Source organism: Macrobrachium nipponense, chromosome 37 (genome assembly GCF_015104395.2).
Source record: "Macrobrachium nipponense isolate FS-2020 chromosome 37, ASM1510439v2, whole genome shotgun sequence".
NCBI lineage: Eukaryota > Metazoa > Arthropoda > Malacostraca > Decapoda > Palaemonidae > Macrobrachium > Macrobrachium nipponense.
Window position 1 is genome coordinate 46501525 of NC_061097.1, and position 19499 is coordinate 46521023.

The 19499-nt window shown below is 36.8% G+C and overlaps 2 protein-coding genes across 3 annotated transcripts in view; both read right to left on the reverse strand.

Moving 5' to 3' along the window:
* The window catches only part of LOC135209239 (insulin-like growth factor-binding protein complex acid labile subunit), a 440028-nt gene that overhangs the window by 187660 nt on the left and 232869 nt on the right, over positions 1 to 19499 (reverse strand). The window lies entirely within an intron of this gene.
* Positions 1 to 19499, reverse strand: part of LOC135209368 (putative uncharacterized protein DDB_G0290521) — a 47207-nt gene that overhangs the window by 5914 nt on the left and 21794 nt on the right. The window contains exon 3 of the mRNA XM_064242065.1: positions 16269 to 16740. Within this exon, the coding sequence (XP_064098135.1) occupies positions 16269 to 16740 (472 nt within the window). The remainder of the gene's footprint in view (positions 1 to 16268; positions 16741 to 19499) is intronic.

Sequence of the window (19499 nt, forward strand, 5' to 3'; positions counted from 1 at the left end):
AATTGAAGAATGATAATATGCTTACACATTACCAAGGCTGATAAATCCAATAGTTTAGTGGTTCTTGACAAAACTGACTACATATCACGCATGCATACTTTACTTGAGGATGAAATAACTTACAAAAACTTGCAAAAAAATCCGTTGGACCAAGTAATAAAAAAACTTTAATATCAATATCAAACAAATTCTGAAGATAAAAAAGAACTTTTGTGTCAGTTAACTGTAAAGTGTCCCTCATTACCTTATTTATATGGCCTAGTCAAAACTCATAAGGAAAACAAACCTATGCGCCCAATTATTAGTACTGTAGGGTCAATTGCTTATAAACTATCTAAATATCTTACTACTTTTATCCCCCCGCTACTAGGAACTGTATCTAATTCACACATCCGGAATTCTCTTGATCTTGTAGAGAAATTAAATAACATTGTACTAACAAACCCTAGCGATATTTTTTGTCAGTTTTGATGTATGTTCTTTGTTTACAAAAGTCCCTATTGACTCTGTGCTAGAATATTTAAGTAATGAGCTTGTACTGCATGAATTGCCTATGTCCGTTAGTCACATAATTTCCTTAATTAAGTTATGTATTTGATTGCAGATTATTTTTTAATGGAGAATATTACCAATATATATATATATATATATATATTAATTATATATATATATATATATATATATATATATATATATATATATATTAGAAGTTATCAAGTACTATACAAGAAATGACCGAAGAGGTATGTATTTATGTATGTATGTTATGTATGTACGAATGTATTAAAAAAAAAATAAAAAAAAGCTAACGAAGAGAATTTCCATTTTGACTGAAACTGAACTACAGTAAATTAGCTGCAACTACTTAAGAAGACCTGTTTTTTTTTTTTTTATTTTATTTTATTTTTTTTTTTTTCTTGTGTGGCTCGTTGTTTGCCACGAGTTTAAACGGAGATTCAGAAGACTGATTGCAATTGTTTTGCGGCAGTGCAACGGGTTTAATTGCATGCTAGTGGCACCTGGGGATTTACCGGAGGTTAACACCTGACCGACTCGTGTTGGGTGACAAGGCCCTATTCTCTTATTTCTTCGTGTTTATTCTAATTCTAGTTTATATCTTATTATCATTATTATTATCATTATTATTATTATTATTATTATTATTATTGCATGCAAGGTCGTGTACAATCGGTGGGCGGGTCGGTGGGAACGGATTTTAATTGGTCGTTGGATGGAAACGAAATCTCCCCCTGAGGCGTTCTGACCTGCGTAGTTTGGACGGGGTTATTAGCGTCGGTTGGGTGTTGTTTGGGGTACCCACCTCTTGGGCGGCAGGCTGTACAATTGATATATCTTCCGCTCGTTCTCTCCCGCTTTCTCTCTTTACTTCTTCCGCTCTTTCTCTCTCTCTTGCTCTCTCTCTTTCTCTTTCTGCAAGTTCCTCTCTCTCTCTCTCGAGGAACTTGCAGAAGAGAAAGAGAGAGAGCAAGAGAGAGAGAAAGAGCGGAAGAAGTAGAGAGAGAAAGCGGGAGAAGACGAGCGGAAGATATCAATTGTACAGCCTGCCGCCCAAGAGGTGGGTACCCCAACAACACCCAACCGACGCTAATAACCCCGTCCAAACTACGCAGGTCAGAACGCCTCAGGGGGAGATTTCGTTCCATCCAACGACCAATTAAAATCCGTTCCCACCGACCCGCCCACCGATTGTACACGACCTTGCATGCTATAAATACTTGTAACTGTATCTTATTATTATTATTATTATTATTATTATTACGAGATTGTTGGCATGCATAGCGCGCTGGAACCCGGGGCTGCTGTCTCCCCTACCCTCCCGTCCAACCCCCTACCTACCCGCCTCCAACCTGGGTGGACAAACCGGTTTGCAAAGGGTGGTTGGGTTGGTGGGTGGCTGTGTCATGTCTCCCCTCCTGTCACCCGGGGGAGGTCAACAAGATCAGACCCTCTCAGAATTCATTATTATTATTATTATTATTATTATTATTATTATTATTATTATATTATTATTATTATTATTATTATTATTATTATTTGTTATTCATAGAATTATACTGATGTAAGTGTCAATATATATTTAAAAATATATTTCATTTACATCACTGCGGATTCATTCACTAGGAACACGGAAACTTGGTGAGCGTCTCTGTAAAACATAAACATAATACATTATATATGAAATATTCATAATATACAATATACAAAAGCGTAAACACAAAGTAAAATAAATATGGTGACTTACACCATACACAAAATACAAACATACATACCAAAAAAAAAAAAATGGTGCCTAACGCAAAGTAAAAATATACATAAAAACAAAAAATTTAAATACACAACATACATAAACGTAAGCAAAAAATAAAATAAATACGGTGCTTTGCATCACACTCAAATACAAAATATATATATATATATATATACATATATATATATATATATACGAAAAACATGCTTACAAACAAAAAAATCTTCTTAAAAACATGGAAAACATAAATTAGAACACACATTAATCCGTAAAACCACTTACTCATACCAAGAGGAATGAATGTTTAAACTCCAGCACATAAAAAAAAAAACCGCCCAGTAAATTTCGCTAAGTAGCCATTTGTCATAAAGTGATACATACGACTTTAAACTCCGTCTCGGAAAGATGCGAGAAAAATAAAAAATATATGTAAAAAAAGGAAATAATATAATAATAGTAATAAAAGTCGACTAGCTTTAAAACATATTAACTTGGGCCTCATACGCTATGCAGGGACTCGCTCGCCCCGCTTTTGTTTTTTTGTTTTTGTTTATACTTTTGTTTATTTTCTCTACGCCTTCTCTCGTTTACTCCTTAGTGCTTTCTGCTTTGTTTTTATTTTATAGTTTTAACTTTTATTTTGAACCTTCTCTTTGTGCTTTTGTTTTTCTCTTCTTTCATCGCTATTATTCGGTTACAACTCTCTCCTTTTTTTTTTTATTATATTCTATGAATTCTATACTACGTCGATTCAATTCTTGAATGAAGTTCGAGACAGAGAGACAGAGAGAGAGAGACGGGAGAGAGAGAGAGAGAGAGAGAGAGAGAGAGAGAGAGAGCAGACGAAATGCAATATACAAGTCCTCCTGAGATCTAATTATTCTAGTAATAAGTAATCTAATATATATTATTATTATTATTATTATTATTATTATTATTATTATTATTATTATTCTAAACGTGGGATTAAATAAAAATAATAATAACTCACCCCCTTACTCATTTCCATCTATAAAATTCTCACTCTCTCTCTCTCTCTCTCTCTCCTCCCTCTCTCTGACACTTTCTCAACGCCATAAGGTTATCTTTTAGTAAGGTCGTTGTGAGAAAGTATAACTCCCCCCCAACTCTCTCTCTCTCTCTCTCTCTTTCAAACTGTCAATACAAAGAGTATATACGTCTTGTCACTATTCTAAGGAAGGTAACCCTTTGAACAACAAACAGACCCTTCCCCTCCCTACAGTCCCTACCCCAACACACGCCCTCCCCCACCCACCTTTCCACCCCCTCCCCATCCCCTTCCCCATTCACCCCACCCCCTGACCAGTTTAATTTTCCGGCCTTTAAGGCGTGAGTTGTGCTGATTCGTCTGACTAATTTGCCATAAAATGAAGCCACTTTCTTTCCTTCCCAAGCCCCCAACCCCACAACAAAGTAACGCTTTAAAATAACGACGCATAGAAATTGCCTGCTTATGGCCCTAGTCACCCGCAGAAAGAGTCTGGTGTGTGTGTGTGTGTGTGTGTGTGTGTGTGCCAACAAGACGACACTCGTCTGTCTGCATATCCGCCTATCTGTCAGATACATTTCATCCAAACTCCTTTTATTTTCCTTCTGCGCAGAGGAGGCGAAATTGGGTTAACAAGTGTGTCCCTTCAAAAGTCATTATTATTTATATTTGCTTGCTTATTTACTCGCTGACTGCTTGCGTGTGCTTCTCATCACGTGACGTCATTCGCACTCATTTCATGAAGTATCTTCGCAAGGTTTTTGCTTTATCTGCAGGAAGGGAGATAGATTACACACAGGAGGGGGAGTTTGCATAATATCAATTATCGTTTGCATGTATGGTGCTTTTACGTCGCATGGAACCAGTGGTTACTATTCAGCAACGGGACCAACGGCTTTACGTGACTTCCGAACCACGTCGAGAGTGAACTTCTATCACCAGAAATACACATCTCTCACTCCTCAATGGAATGCCTGAGAATTGAACTCGCGGCCACCGAGATGGCACGCCAGAGCCATACCGACCACACCACTGAGGTGCTGATATCAATTATTGCTTTAACTATTGTCTGTTATTTGCTATCCCTTACAGCTAATGCTTCACTCGCTTACATGACTGATATTCACTTATTTCTAAAAAAGAAGAAAAAAAAAACTTCTTTGTTTACATGCTGATATTCACTATTTCTTTTTAAAAAATAATTCGCTGTCTTTTTTTACACGAATGGATATATAATATCCATTCCACACCATACTGCAAATATGTATTTTTAGTTCAAACATAAATTAACTCATTGCAATACCAAGGAATTTCGATACAGGATTCCCAGTGACAGCCGAACACATGTGATTTTTTTTTCTACAATCTTTCAAGTCATTTGCAAGTTGTTAGTGATTATGGTTTCATTATTAGTTCTGCTCAGTCAGCTGGAAAAAAACAAGGACCCAACTGAAAATGTAGACATGCTGCTTTTCCAGTAGCGAAACTAATTGTCTCATAGCTAACAGCATATATATATATATATATATATATATACTATATATATATATATATATATATATATATATATATACTGGAAAAATGTTCTGTAACAACAGAATTCCATCTAATAAAAAGAGCCCATAAAAAACACCCAAAATGTAGAGAGAAAAGTACTATATTTCAGAGACTGCTGTCTCTCTCTTCAGGTATATGAATGAGAAAAGTTACAGAAAAGGTGGTATTTATACAAGAGATTCGTCCACAAGTAAGCCAATTTAGGTCACCCCCGCTGATAATCTTCCTTTAATCTTCTTAAGCGTTGGTTGAATGAACACTGCGTCGACGATGTCCGATGTCCAATTCCCTTTTGAGATGTTCATTACCTGCTTCTCTTTTATTAAGGCCGATTCCATCATTTGACTCTTTGTACCGGCAGTTGCTGCTATAAATTACACACGTGACATATTCCAGTTTATTCTATGGTTATGTTCATTTATATGGTTGAAAATAGCCGAGTTCTGTTGTCCATACCTAACTGACCGTTTGTGTTGTATTAATCTCTGGGGTAAGTGATTTACCTGTAATCCGATGTAAGATTGGTCACAGTCCTGGCATGGGATCTCATACCCCAGAGTCTCTGGGCGATGTCTTTTGTTGGACGTTAATCAGGGATTTGGCTAAGGTATTTGGGTAGGTAAATGCAAAAGGGTTGGATTTCCCAAGGGTGTGAGTTACTCTCTTAATCGTCTCCAGGTGGGGAATTTTTATTTTATTGTTGGGTGTGTCTCTGGTCCTTGTCTTTAGGGGGTCGGTAGAAAATTACGTTTGCTTTTTGAATTGCTTTCTCAATTATATAGTCAGGATACTTTAAAGATGAAAGTTGCTTGCAAATTAGTTCAAATTCTTTTTCCAGGAAATCTGGGGAACAAATTCGTAAGGCTCTTAGAATAGGTTGCTAGCTATACCTATCTTGATAGTATTGTCATGATAGCTAAAGTATGAATATATGAAAGTGAGAACGTGGTTTTCTGTATATGGTAAATTTGTATTCTGTCGTGTCTCTGATTATTAAAACATCAAGAAAAGGAATTTTGTTGTCTGTTTCCCATTCAACTTTAAATTTGATGCTGGGCATAATGCGTTTAATTTTGAGAGGAATTCATTAAAATTACCCCACTTATTATCCCAAAATGTTAGTATGTCATCCACGTATCTCTCCACAGCATGTTTTTGGGTTTTATTGCATTTATTACTGTAGTTTCAAAGTATTCCATGTACAGATTGGCTAAAATAGGACTTAAAGGACTACCCATACTACACCCGAATTTTTGCTTGTAGAATGATTCCCCGAATGAAAATACGTTATTAGATGCACATAATTCAACTAACTTTATTATTTTGTCAAGTGCCAAAGGGAAATGATCTGAATAGGGGAATAATTTTTCCTTAAAAACCGAAGAACGTCCTGTACTGTACTTTTGTGAATAGGGAGTCTACGTCAAGGCTTAAAAGTTTTATGTTGTGAAGTGGTATATGTGCTTCTCTGAATTTGTGACAAAAGTCTTCCGAATGTTTGATGTGACTGGGAGAAAAAAGTGCCTAAAAAAGGAGAAAGGAGGCCAGCTAACCATTTAGAAATTTTGTAATTGAAAGCTCCGGCGCATGAAACGATGGGTCTGAAAGGAAGATTGTCTTTGTGAGTTTTGGGAAGACCATAAAAGTGAGGGTAATTTAGGATTAATTACTTTAAATTTCTCTAATAGTTCAATACTCTTTTTTGTCTTGGCCAATTAATCTTACTTTCCGAAAAAATTCTGTGGGAACGTTCTGGAGGGGATTTTTCGTCAGTTTTTCGTAAGTATTTGTGTCGCTAAGGAGCTGGTTGATTTTGTCGAGGTAGAAATCTTTGTCCATTATTACAATTTTGCCGTCTTTGTCGGATCTACTTATTATAACATCTAACTTTTTTAGCGAGTGGATGGCTATCATGAATCTGCGGGGAACAGGATATTTCTTATGAAGGTCAGTTAAAGCCATTTAGTAACACTCCTTTTAAACTATCTCTTCACGGCTGTAGTTTTTGTCAGATATGAATTTATCAAAAGCCACTATGAAGTCTAGTTGTTTTTGCGGTCTGGCATAAGGGCAAAGGATAAGCCTAAATTTAAAACTAAATGTTGATTTACAGTAATGGGGGGTGTTGGATAAGTTTAAAACTTTGTCTTGTTGTTCAAGATTATTCCATGCGCTATTATCTATTAGGTTATTTAACTTGCGTAAAAGTCTGTTGGAATGAGTCACGCTATTATAGGCAGCAATGTTGGAACAGAATGAAATCAGATACCTGTATACGTGGTCCGTAGTGAGGAGGCGAAGATTAGATTGAGTTCCATATATCACTCTGCTAGCACGAAGATGTCGTTTTCTCGTATTGGTGATTCTTTCTTCCAGGAAAATCTTGTGTGATAGAGGGAAGGGGTTTGATTGCAGAGTCCATCTCCCGAATCCGTACATTTTTGGAAGTACTTGTTCTTTGAGGCATTCTTCCAAAAAGTGTTTTTGGTTTTTCAGCCGGTGTAGTCTGTTTCAGTTCTTTTTCAAACTTGCGGAAAACTGGCTTGACTTCTGGAAGTGAGTGAAGAATCGTGGAAAGGCGGTTGAATTCCATAATGGGCTGACAATGACTGTAAACTTTTCTCATTCATATACCTGAAGAGAGAGACAGCAGTCTCTGAAATATAGTACTTTTCTCTCTACATTTTGGTGTTTTTATGGGCTCCTTATTATTATATATATATATATATATATATATATATATATATATATATATAGATATATTTTATATATATTTATATATAATATATATATATATATATGTATATATATATATATATATATATATATATATATATAAATAGATATATATATATATACATATAAATCAAACGAAGCTATTGACGCTGCTAGATGACTGATTTCAATGTAGTGGCGTTACATAAAACATGGTCATTGACGCTGGGATATATAAATGTGTGTGTGTGCGCGTGCGCGCGTGTGTACGCTTTTAGATACATACGTACACACGCCTCAATTCATGAGTCAGTTCACAAGAGTCTCGAAATGTCCAAACTTACTAATGCCTCCTCCTTCATCTCCTCCTCCTCCTCCTCCTCCTCCTCCACAAACGAGGAGCAGAAATCATCGTCTGCTGCGAGATATATTTCACTCCATGACAGCGAAATATGAATCGGAAGCGAAGAAGGAAAAACTATCTCTGTATAAAAAATCTATAATGGAGAAAGGCATATTACGCTTGCCAGAGCTCGGGAGAATGATGGCGGCACTGAGAGAGAGAGAGAGAGAGAGGGAGAGAGAGAGAGAGAGAGAGAGAGAGAGAGAGAGAGAGAGAGTTACAAGGATTAGGATGTCTCAAAGACTTGTTAGTCCATCCTAAGAGGAGACAACATCCTGTGCTCACTTATCTCTAGGAGCAGGTTTTACTGTTCATTCACAGTATCCTCCTAATGATTGTGTCTAGCTTTCTTTTAGATTGAGGGTATAAATCTATGTAAGAAAACTTTATGAGAGAGAAAGTCTAAATCGGTGTAAGGAGAGAGAGAGAGAGAGAGAGAGAGAGAGAGAGAGAGAGAGAGCATAAATCTGTGTAAGAAAACTATATGGGAGAGAAAGTCTAAATTGTTTTAAGAAAAGTAAGAGAGAGAGAGAGAGAGAGAGAGAGAGAGAGAGAGAGTATAAATGTGTGTAAGAAAACTATATGAGAGAGAGAGAGTCTAAATCAGTATACGAAAAGTATGAGAGAGAGAGAGAGAGAGAGAGAGAGAGAGAGAGAGAGAGAGAGAGAGAGAGAGAGAGAGCTTTAAACAGCTGCCTTTCACCCGAAAGACGTCAGTCTCGTGGATTCTATTATATACCACAACAATAAACCGTTTCCCCATCCATGACTGAGGTCCAGCCCCTTCAATAAACCATTCCAGCCCATTCATTAACAGCACATCAGCAGGAGCCATCAATAAGCGTAGGGGGGCGATCATTAATTATCTTTTAAAGCCTCCCCCTATAAAAAGGGGGGGGGAGGGGAGTGCTACACTGGGAGTTTTCACCAGGCCTGGAAATCTTTGATCAAAATAGCCCCTTCCTATGGCCTCCCCACACACCTATACTACCTTCTTCCCTACCCCACAAAAATAGGGTGGGGGGCGGGGGAATTCAATTAAAGGAATTACCGTTTCAAAGTCGTAACTTGACAACGACATGTCGCAACTCAAAATTCCTGCTGTGGTAACTTAAGATGATGTTTTCGTAATTTTTAATTCTGTTGTCGTAACTTCAAGTCATACAGTGGACATCATGTTGTTGAAACTTGAAATCATTAAGCCGTAATTTGAAATCACGTCGTCACTTAAAATCGTGTTGTCGTAACTTAAACTAATACAATCGTACCTTGAAATCATGTTGTCGCAACTTAAAATCATGTCGCAACATAAAAAATCATACTGACAACTTGAAATAATAATAATAATAATAATAATAATAATAATAATAATAATAATAATAATAATAATAATAATTTAATTTCAAATTATCCCATTTAAATGCACTGCACTAAGCATATCCTCCCTGAGAGTCCATGTTAATAATAATAATAATAAATAACTAATAATAATAATAATAATAATAATAATAATAATAATAATAATAATAACAACAACATACACTGCACTTAAACATATCACGTTCCCTTTCACGACCAAAGACAACAGTCCCTAGCGTACGAACATAAATACTACAGTGTTTTTATTATAAAGCGTCTAAAACCCGGGGATTATTCTAACAAGCAAAAACACACGGGAGGGCGAATTGCGTCCCGTGTAAACAGGCACCCGCCATGCATAAGTCATGGCCGTGTTTAACACGGCGTTATCAACAGTTAATTACGGCTGATACAGAGCCGTGGTGGTCGTCAACAGAGCAATTTGTTTTCAGCAAACCGATAAGTGCGCAAAAGGGATGTTATGCGATTAACCAACGTCCACCTGGAAATGAATTTGGATGATAATGGTAGTGATGAATGGGTGGATGATGGAGGGAGGGGGGGGGGGGGGGGGGGGGGTATCATCAGGCGAGGGTGATAGTGATGCTATTAAAGGTCATTGCTTTAATACTGAGGGTTTGTGTATTGAGCGGTTATCTTAAATGCACGAAAATTAGGAGGTTCGACGTGCTGTTGGTGGTTCTGTGATGTTATATGGTAAGGATGATGCAATGGAAGTTTAATATATATATATATATATATATATATATATATATATATATATATATGATGTATATATACATATATACTTATATATATAATATACTAGTGCAATCTTCCATTAACATGTAAGCAGTTTTACTAATCAGATATGACTATCAGATAAGACTATACACGCACAATAATTTAGATAGGGCGACTGTATTATATATAAACAACAAATAAATCCATATAAAGACAAATACACTCTGCAAAAACATTGTGTACGTAACTATGACACAAACCTCATATAAAACAAACACACACATACACACGCGGGGTATTATGATGGGTACTATAACTTCCAGCCAAGTCTAATATAACCGAGTTCCCATTCCAGGCCTCAGGAATATGTTTATTCCAGGCCTCAGGAATATGTTTATTCCAGGCCTCAGGAATATGTTTATTCCAGGCCTCAGGAATATGTTTATTCCAGGCCTCAGGAATATGTTTATTCCAGGCCTCAGGAATACGTTTATAGCGGCGATGCGATACCTTAGTCTGATCCACTCAAGTGCCGCTAAAGGGGAATTCCTGGGATCAATATGGTGAGCTTCTTGTAAAGACTCTTCTTACTGCTGCTACTACTACTAATACTACTCTGTGAGCTTTTTACAAAGACTGAATTTTCTCACTGTAAAGGGAAGGAATGGAAAATGTGGGCCAAAAGCCAAGCGCTGGGACCTAAGAAGGTTTGAGAGGTGAAACAGGAAAACCTGACAAGTCTATAAAAAAAAGTCACGAGGCCCAAAACGCACCGACACACGAATAAAACACACACACAAAGCGTAACGATAGAGGATAAACCAAGGCACTAGAGAAAGGTTCATTCCCGGACACTCAAACGTTTACAGCGAATCCACAAAAAACAGAGAGAGAGAAAAGAAAAGCCTTGGGAACGCCAGAAAAAAAAAATAAAAAAAGAATAAAAAACTAACCACAACTGAAAGGAAATTAAAGTATTTCAGTACTATTTTACTCAGGGAAAACAAACACACATCAACACTATAGAAACAATGGGAAAAACACAAACAAACAAAATGATCGGTATTAAACTATTCGAGAGACTTCCACAGAGAGAGAGAGAGAGAGAGAGAGAGAGAGAGAGAGAGAGAGAGAGAGAGAGAGAGAAGGATGAGGAATATAAACCCGAGGGATGTCAAGTTTACAGACAGATAAAGAGGGAGGCAGACACACCTAGAGAAAAGACAGAGGAAGGAGAAGAGGAGAAGAGGAAGAAAACAAAACTCGCTAAACTGGAGATAACGATGAAGTGTTCTTTCCAACACTGTCTCATAAAAAACCGTTTTACAGCAAGGGCGATTTCTGGTTCCCATTTTCTTTCTCTTGCGTATATAATGGATTCAGATTCCCGTTTTCCGTTTCACTGCTTCAGTGATGAAACGAAATGGGCGACGCAGACGCCGTGGTCATCGCCGGAAGTAAACAAAGGAGATGATTAGGGATGTGACGAATCTTCTGGAATGAGGCTGCGAGCCCCAATGGCCTTTCATGTTACCCAAGCTAATGGTGGTACCCTTTCATAATGTGTGCGCGTGCGTGTATATGTATATGTATATTATATATATATATATATATATATATATATATATATATATAATAAGAAAAAAAAGAAACGTGATGGCTTTAATTTGGTTAATAATAAAGTTGTAATACAAACAATGAATAGAAAAAAAATAATGGTTCTTTGCATTTTCGTTTGAAAAAAAAAAACATTAAAAATAAACGGACACCAAAATCATTAAAATGGCTGACCTAATTTCGCCTTCTCAGAAAAGGAAATTAATTTAACAAAACAAATCTAACAACAACAACAACAATTGCAAAGACAACACCGAACACAGCTGTTGTATTTTTGTTATATTTTATGTTGTTTTTAAAGTGATAATAACAGCAGGAAAATATATGAAATAACAACACAGACACAACTCGCAACCAACGAAAATAATAATAATACCAACAAGAAGAAAATATCACAAAGAATATCTGAAACAACCCGCAAAAAATAACAACAACCATACGAATATATATAACATAGAATATCTAAAACAAAAAACAATAATAACAAGGGGAAGATATAACAAAGAATACCAAAATAAAAACCAACCCGACAAACATAACGACAAAAGAATTTCTAAAATATAAAAACAATAATAACAAGGGGAAAATATAACAAAAAATAACAACGATAACACGAAACTATAACAAAAAATACCTGAAACAAAAAACCAATAAAAGGGGGCAAATATAAAAACAAAAAAACCCAAACAACAAGGGGGAAAATATACAACCAAAAAATAAAAACAAGGGGGAAAATATAAAACAAAAAACCAATAACAAGGGGGGAAAATATAACACAGAATACGTAAAATAAACCCACCCCCACACAAAAAAAACCAACTAAATAAAAATAACGAAAAACACATCGACGGTTGACGTAACTTCGTCGCCTAAAGGAAATGAAGAGTAACTAAGATAATGGACCGGGTGGCCTTATGCCCTAACTTTTAAAGGCGCCTCTAAATTTCTCATTTGCATATTGGAACATGGAAGCAAAGGTGCCAGCCTTCACCTCCTTCCCCCCCCCCCCCCCCCCACCCCCCCCCCCCCCCCACCCCTCCCCCAACACCACCCTTCCCTACCCATTCTCTGGGGCTCTGTAATATATATATATATATATATATATATATATATATATATATAGTATATATAATATATTGGTAATATACATATCTATCAATGTATATATACATATATATTGTTTTATGTTACTTGAACGGGCTGTCGTGTGGTAATTGAGAGAGAGAGAGAGAGAGAGAGAGAGAGAGAGAGAGAGAGAGAGAGACCATTACTAAACTTCCTTCCCGTGTCTCAGACAGAAGCTGGTTCATTTTCCACCCCAAAACTGACCCTGAGATGGAACACCAGTTCCAACCCCGCCCCCTTTTTCCTCCCCCTTCTCACTCATTTGCAAGACCATCCCCCTTTCCCCCCTTTCTCCCCCTACCCCTAAAGAGAAAGCAGCGACATTCCAGAAGGGGAGAAAACAGTTTGCGACCTAAAAAAACTCATCATTCGAAACGGGTGTTTTACGCATCTTACTGCCCTATCTTGCTCTACAGCTCTTTTCTCGGCCTTTTATAGCTACTCAGGGATGTTTAATGATATGTAGAGGGTTGGGAGGAGGAGGGGGAGGTCCTAAGCACCCCTCCCCCACCCATTGACAGACAGGAGAGGTGGGGAAGGGGAGGAGGTACAACCCCCTCAACCGCTAACTCCATCTGAAGGTAATTAAAACATCTTTGACATCTCAATAACTCATATTTATGGTCAGCTTCTCAGGTTCCTGGAGGAGGAGGAGGAGGAGAGGGGGGTGGGAGGAGGAGGAGGAGGAGGAGGAGGTAGGTAAATGGGCTTCTGGTGGTCTAGAGTCGGTTTATCGTGAAAAGTGTTCGGCATTTCACATATGATGAATTAGCGATGTCATTTTACAACCCCACTTTGGGAAGCTGCGGCATTTCTTAAATGCCAATGTTTATAAAGGGACAACTTTATCATTTTTATATTTTATTTTTCATTCTCATAAAGAGACCCATAACATTCTGTACCTTAAAAGGTATGAATGCCGTTCTGCTCTGTGAACTTGGATGGTTCGTAGCTGAGGTGAAATATCTACCTAATTTTAGAAAATTCATGATATTCTAGAAGTAAACAAAATAAATAATTAAGCCACTTGGGATTGACACTGTATAACAATGAATGAACAGACGTGCGCTGAATGCCTACATAACAGCGTAACTGTAAATAAACAAACAATCACTGAATATATAGGGAATTAAAATAAACATAATTAAGCCACTTTGGTTTGACAATATGTAGTACGGAGATCTCTGCTGAATGCCTACATCAACAAATTAATTGTATACAAATAAACAATCTGTGAATATTTAGACAATTAAAATAAACATACTGTGAGTATCTAGACAAAAAAATGTAAGTTACCGTCGCCCATAAATCAAAATATTGAACGAAAAACATTACCTTGTTATCTGGAAAATTTACGATCACTTTGAAATGCCGCGTCCACACACGCACACACACACACACACACACACACAGACGTCCGGCCAAGAAAGGATGATTGGGAGGCAGTAATGGGAGACATATACTATATATACGTCACTCAGGCCTCATTTCCTTGATGATGAATGACCATATGTCAAAAACATGAGTCTTACAAATCTCCTGCGCTGAGAAAACTCCGTTTTTTAATAACTTCGTAATGATTTAATATCTCCTAAACTTATAAAAAGCCTTGGCGGTTTTTTTAATAAGTTTTTAAAACCTTAAAGGTTTTTAATTAGTATTAAATACTTTTGGTTATTACAGACGTTCTAAAGCTGAAAAAAACTCCTATTCATAAAACCACCCTAAACTTCAATGACCAATAAAGCTTTAAAATATATTTAAAAATATTTGACAGGTATTGAAAAACAACTACAAAGTTTATAAACATCTTCGATGTATCAAAACCTCTCACCAAACTTTAAACGTTCCTTTACATTAAGGAAAAATAATTAGTATGAGTTTGTGAAAACTTCAAGCGGTCAAGTCAAACTTTCTTTTCCGAAATAATAATCCTAATTCGATCTCAATAAACCTCAAGAAACTTTCATAAGTTACTATATTATTATTATTATTATTATTATTATTATTATTATTATTATTATTATTAAGAAGCCCAAGAAACAGATGTCACAGCTTAGAGACGACGAAAGGATCTATGGATGGTTGGCTACAGAACAGTGGCAGTACGGATGAAGTTTTTGATAGGATAAGGATGAGGGGAGTCTTCAGACGCTCTAGAGAGAGAGAGAGAGAGAGAGAGAGAGAGAGAGAGTCCACGGTCCCCTCCCTTCCCCCTTTTTTTTTTTGCATAATTTCACACATCGTTTGACTCCTGAAGATTGCCAATGAAATAAGTCAACGACACCAGACGCCAAAAGAGAACAGGAGGGACAGGCAGGGCCCAGCCCTCCTCAGTTCCCCTTTGGAATCCTGGCACTGACCTGCTCTCAAGCTCCCTCCCCCCCCCACCCCCCTTTCCCCTGGGGCTCCGATACGCAGATCACAATGCCTTCTGGCCCCTTTCGTCAGATCCCGATGCATTCTCGCTGTTTGATGCTTTGCATTTTTTTCTTAGATTTTCTTTCGGACTCAGGTGTCTCCACCAACTATGATTAAATACCGTCTTGCTCAATCGTGCTCGTTTTGTACAACCTGAATGCACTCAGCCCTCCGAGTTTATCAAAGAACAAATCATATCGTCAAATGTTGAAGAAGGTCTATAATTAATTTTTTTAATGACCCCTTTAACTTCTTTTAACCAATTTTCTTGCATACACACAAAGTTTGTCAAACAGAAATCAAGATAATTGAAATTCAAGACGAAGTAAACAATTAAGATTCCACAGCTGTATCATAACATTACAGAATGTTTTGTAGAAATTCACAATTCCGTGAAAACATTACAGTAATCAAAATAGTGACAGCGAGAGATGCAACAAATTCTGTGATTAAATATTACGACTGACGATCCATTCAGGCACAACATCAAAGAATATCTCTCTCTCTCTCTCTCTCTCTCTCTCTCTCTCTCTCTCTCTCTCTCTCTCTCTCTCTCTCTCTCTCATATATATATATTATATATATATATATATATATATATATATATATAATATATAATTATGGAATATATACACTATATCATATATATTTTATATATATTATATATATATATATATATATATATATATATATATATAATATAGTATACATATACTATATAAATGTACATATACATATATATATATATATATAGATATATATATATATATATATATATAATATATATATATATATATATAACGATATACAGGCAAACAAACAGACAAATAGATGGATACAGAGATAGACATATAGACATAGAAATATTAATAATAAGTTGGGAAAAAATTTTTTTAATCTAAAAGGTTATTAGCGCTCCCCACAAAACGAACACATGTAAGTAATCCTTCGCGGGGAAGGCGCTGAATCCCTCCCCCCCCTCTACCCCCCGTCCCCAACAACCCGTCCTTATCAGGCGAAGGAGGGAAATGATCCGCCATTAAGGATACGAAGGATTCCATGAGGGACTCGGAGAAGGATTCCCGGGATGAATTGGAATCTCGCCAAAATGAGGATGACGGACGGGACGTCTCCCGTGTCAGGTAGCAAGTAGTCCGTCGTCGGGATGGGGGAGGGTGGAGAGGAGGAGGGGAAGGAGAAGGGGTAAGGTGGGGGAGAGGGAGGGGGGAGACCCGGGATGAGGAGGGGGATGTAGGGGAGAGGGAGGGATGAGGAAAGGGCAGGTGGAGGGAGGGGAGGGGGAGGGGTGAAGAAGGGGTAGGGGTAGGGGGGAGGAGAGGGGAGGGATGAGGAAGGGAAGGGGTGAAAGAAGGGAGAGATGAGGAAGGGAGGGAGCTGGAAAAAGAGGAGCGTAGGAGGAGGGAAGAACAGGGAGAGAGGGGAGGGAAGGAGATTTCAAAGAGCCGAGGGGGAGGGGACGGGAGACCAGAGGAAGAGGGAAATTTCGAAGGGGAAGGGGACCTAGACAGAGGAAAGGGAAAGGGGTAATTTCGGAAAGAGGAGGGAGGGAGGGAGGGGGAGAGATTACCTTACTTACCTACTCTTGTTCGGGTTGCCCCAGGTCCCTCAGTGTGAGGCACCTCTAATGTCTACCAGAGAGTTGCTAGTACATCTTCCGGTATATTTTGCATCTTCCAATCTTGGATGGTCTGGGATGCAGTTTTAGATATTTGTCGAGCTTATTCTTAAACACATCTACGCTCACTCCTGTTATATTCCTCAGATGAGCTGGCAACGCATTGACTAGACGCTGCATTATCGATGCTGGTGCTTAGTGGATTAATGTCCTGTGTGCTTTCCTTATTTTTCCTGGTATAGTTTTGGGCAGGGCTATTTAATCTACCTCTGCTTGCTCTTTCTGATATTTTTAGTTCCATGATATTTTCTGCTATTCCTTCTATCTGTTTCCATGCCTGAATTATCATGTAGCGTTCTCTTCTCCTTTCTACTATATAATTTTAAGAATTGTAGTCTTTCCCAGTAGTCTAGGTCCTTAACTTCTTCTATTCTAGCTGTAAAGGACCTTTGTACTCTCTATTTGTGCAATATCCTTTTGATAGTGTGGGTACCATATCATATTGCAATATTCAAGTGACTACGAACATATGTTTTATAAGCATAATCATGTGTTTCAGCTTTTTCCCTTGTTTTGAAGTGCCGTAACACAGTCCCTTTTTTGCTTTACATTTTTGCCCCAACAGAGTTGCTATTTGATCATTGCATAACATGTTTCCTATTTCATCATCACAAATGTCCTTTTAACTGCTTCCTTATTTGTGTGGTTCTCATATTAGGTCCCCTATAGGCATATAGCTTTCTTTCTTTCTCTGTCTCCATAATTTATTGATTCAAATTTATCAGAGTTAAATACCATCCTATTTACCTCTGCCCAATCATATACTTTGTTAAGGTCTCTTTGTAGAGCGTTCCTATCTTCATCACAAGTAATTTCTCTACTTATTCTTGTGTCATCTGCGAAACTAACTCACTACCGAATCCTTAACATTATTGTCTATGTCTTCAATCATAATAACAAACAGTATTGCAGCTAACACAGTAACCTTGCGGCACACCGGATATTTACCTTGGCTTCATCCGATTTCTCGTCGTTTGCAATAACTATCTGTTTTTCTGTTGTGTAAAAATTCTTTTAACCATCTTCCTACTTTATCCACGATATTGTGTTTTCTAATTTTCTTCGCTAATATATTATGGTCTACTTTATCAAAAGCTTTTGCAAAGTCTAAATAAACCACATCTGTTTCATTTCCGCTTTTTCATATTTTGAATCTATGTTCTCACGGTGGACTAACAGTTGGGTTTGTGTACTTTTTCCGGGTACGAAACCATGTTGTCCTTTATTAAACAAATTATTTTTTATTAAATGTTTCATAATATTTTTCTTCATTATCCCTTTCATACACTTTCATAATATGTGATAGTTAGACTCACAGGCCTATAATTACTTGCCTCTAGTCTTGATCCACTTTTGAAAGTAGGGGTAATATATGCTAATTTGTGCTCATCATATATCTTGCCTGTATCTACACTTTGTCTTAATAATATTCAAGTGGCTTTGCGATAGAATGAACTACTTTCTTTAACAAAATAGCGGAGGAATTCCATCAGGCCCTGCAGCAGCTCCATTTTTTATTTTTAATTTCATTTATTATAGCCTGCACAATATCAGCTTCATTAATATCTATGTCAGCTAAATATTCACTATTTCACACCCTTACTTCTATATCATTATCTTCATTATCTATTCTAGGGGTGAATTCTCTCTTATATCGTTCTGCCAGTATGTTGCAAATTTCCTTTTTTTCATTCGTGTAATCTCCCTTCAATTCTTCAGAGGGCCTATTTCTATTCTTCTTTTATTCATCTTCTTCGCATATGAGTATAATAGTTTGGGGATTTTGCTTGATATTTAATAGGGTTTTTTCTTCCAAGTCCCGTTTTCATTTTCTTTTGATTGTATAATCTTTTTTGTTCTGCATTTTCTATCTTACTTTTAGTTCTATAACTTCCATGCATTTTTTTTTTTTTTTCTTTTGCAAGACCTTTTTTTCCACTTTCTGATTTTCTGGAACAAAGATCCTTCTGTCTCTTGGTATGCATGATGATGTTTACTTTCTTCTTCGGTATATATTTGTCCACTATTATCTCCAATATTTTATATAATATCTCCGTATTTACCTTATGTCATATCACTTACGAAAAATATTATCCCAATCTTTGTTTAATTCTTCATTAATTTCTGACCATTTTATATTTTTACTGTAGAAGTTGTATTTTTCCATATTCCTTCCCACTTTTTCATTTCTTGCTTATCTCTATGTTTTCACTTGCTTTGGAATGAACTGTTAATTCTATGACATTATGGTCTGAAATACTCGCATTATAAAACTATATTTCTTTTAACATAATTCATCTCGTTCACCAAATAACTAGGTCTAAAGTATTTTCCTTTCTTGTTGGCAGGTGATTTATTTGTTGAATGTTGTATTCTAGTAGCATATCTAATAGCTTTTCGAAATTGCCTCTTATCTTCTGCACTACTATTACTCTCTTTTTATATGTATAAGTACAACCACAATCTCCTATTCGTTCTTTCCATCTACGAAAGGAAAGTTGAAGTCACCAGATAGGAGAATAGTCCATTCCTTGTGATTTCTACATATATCATCCAATTTTTCAATTATTAAGTCAAACTCTTT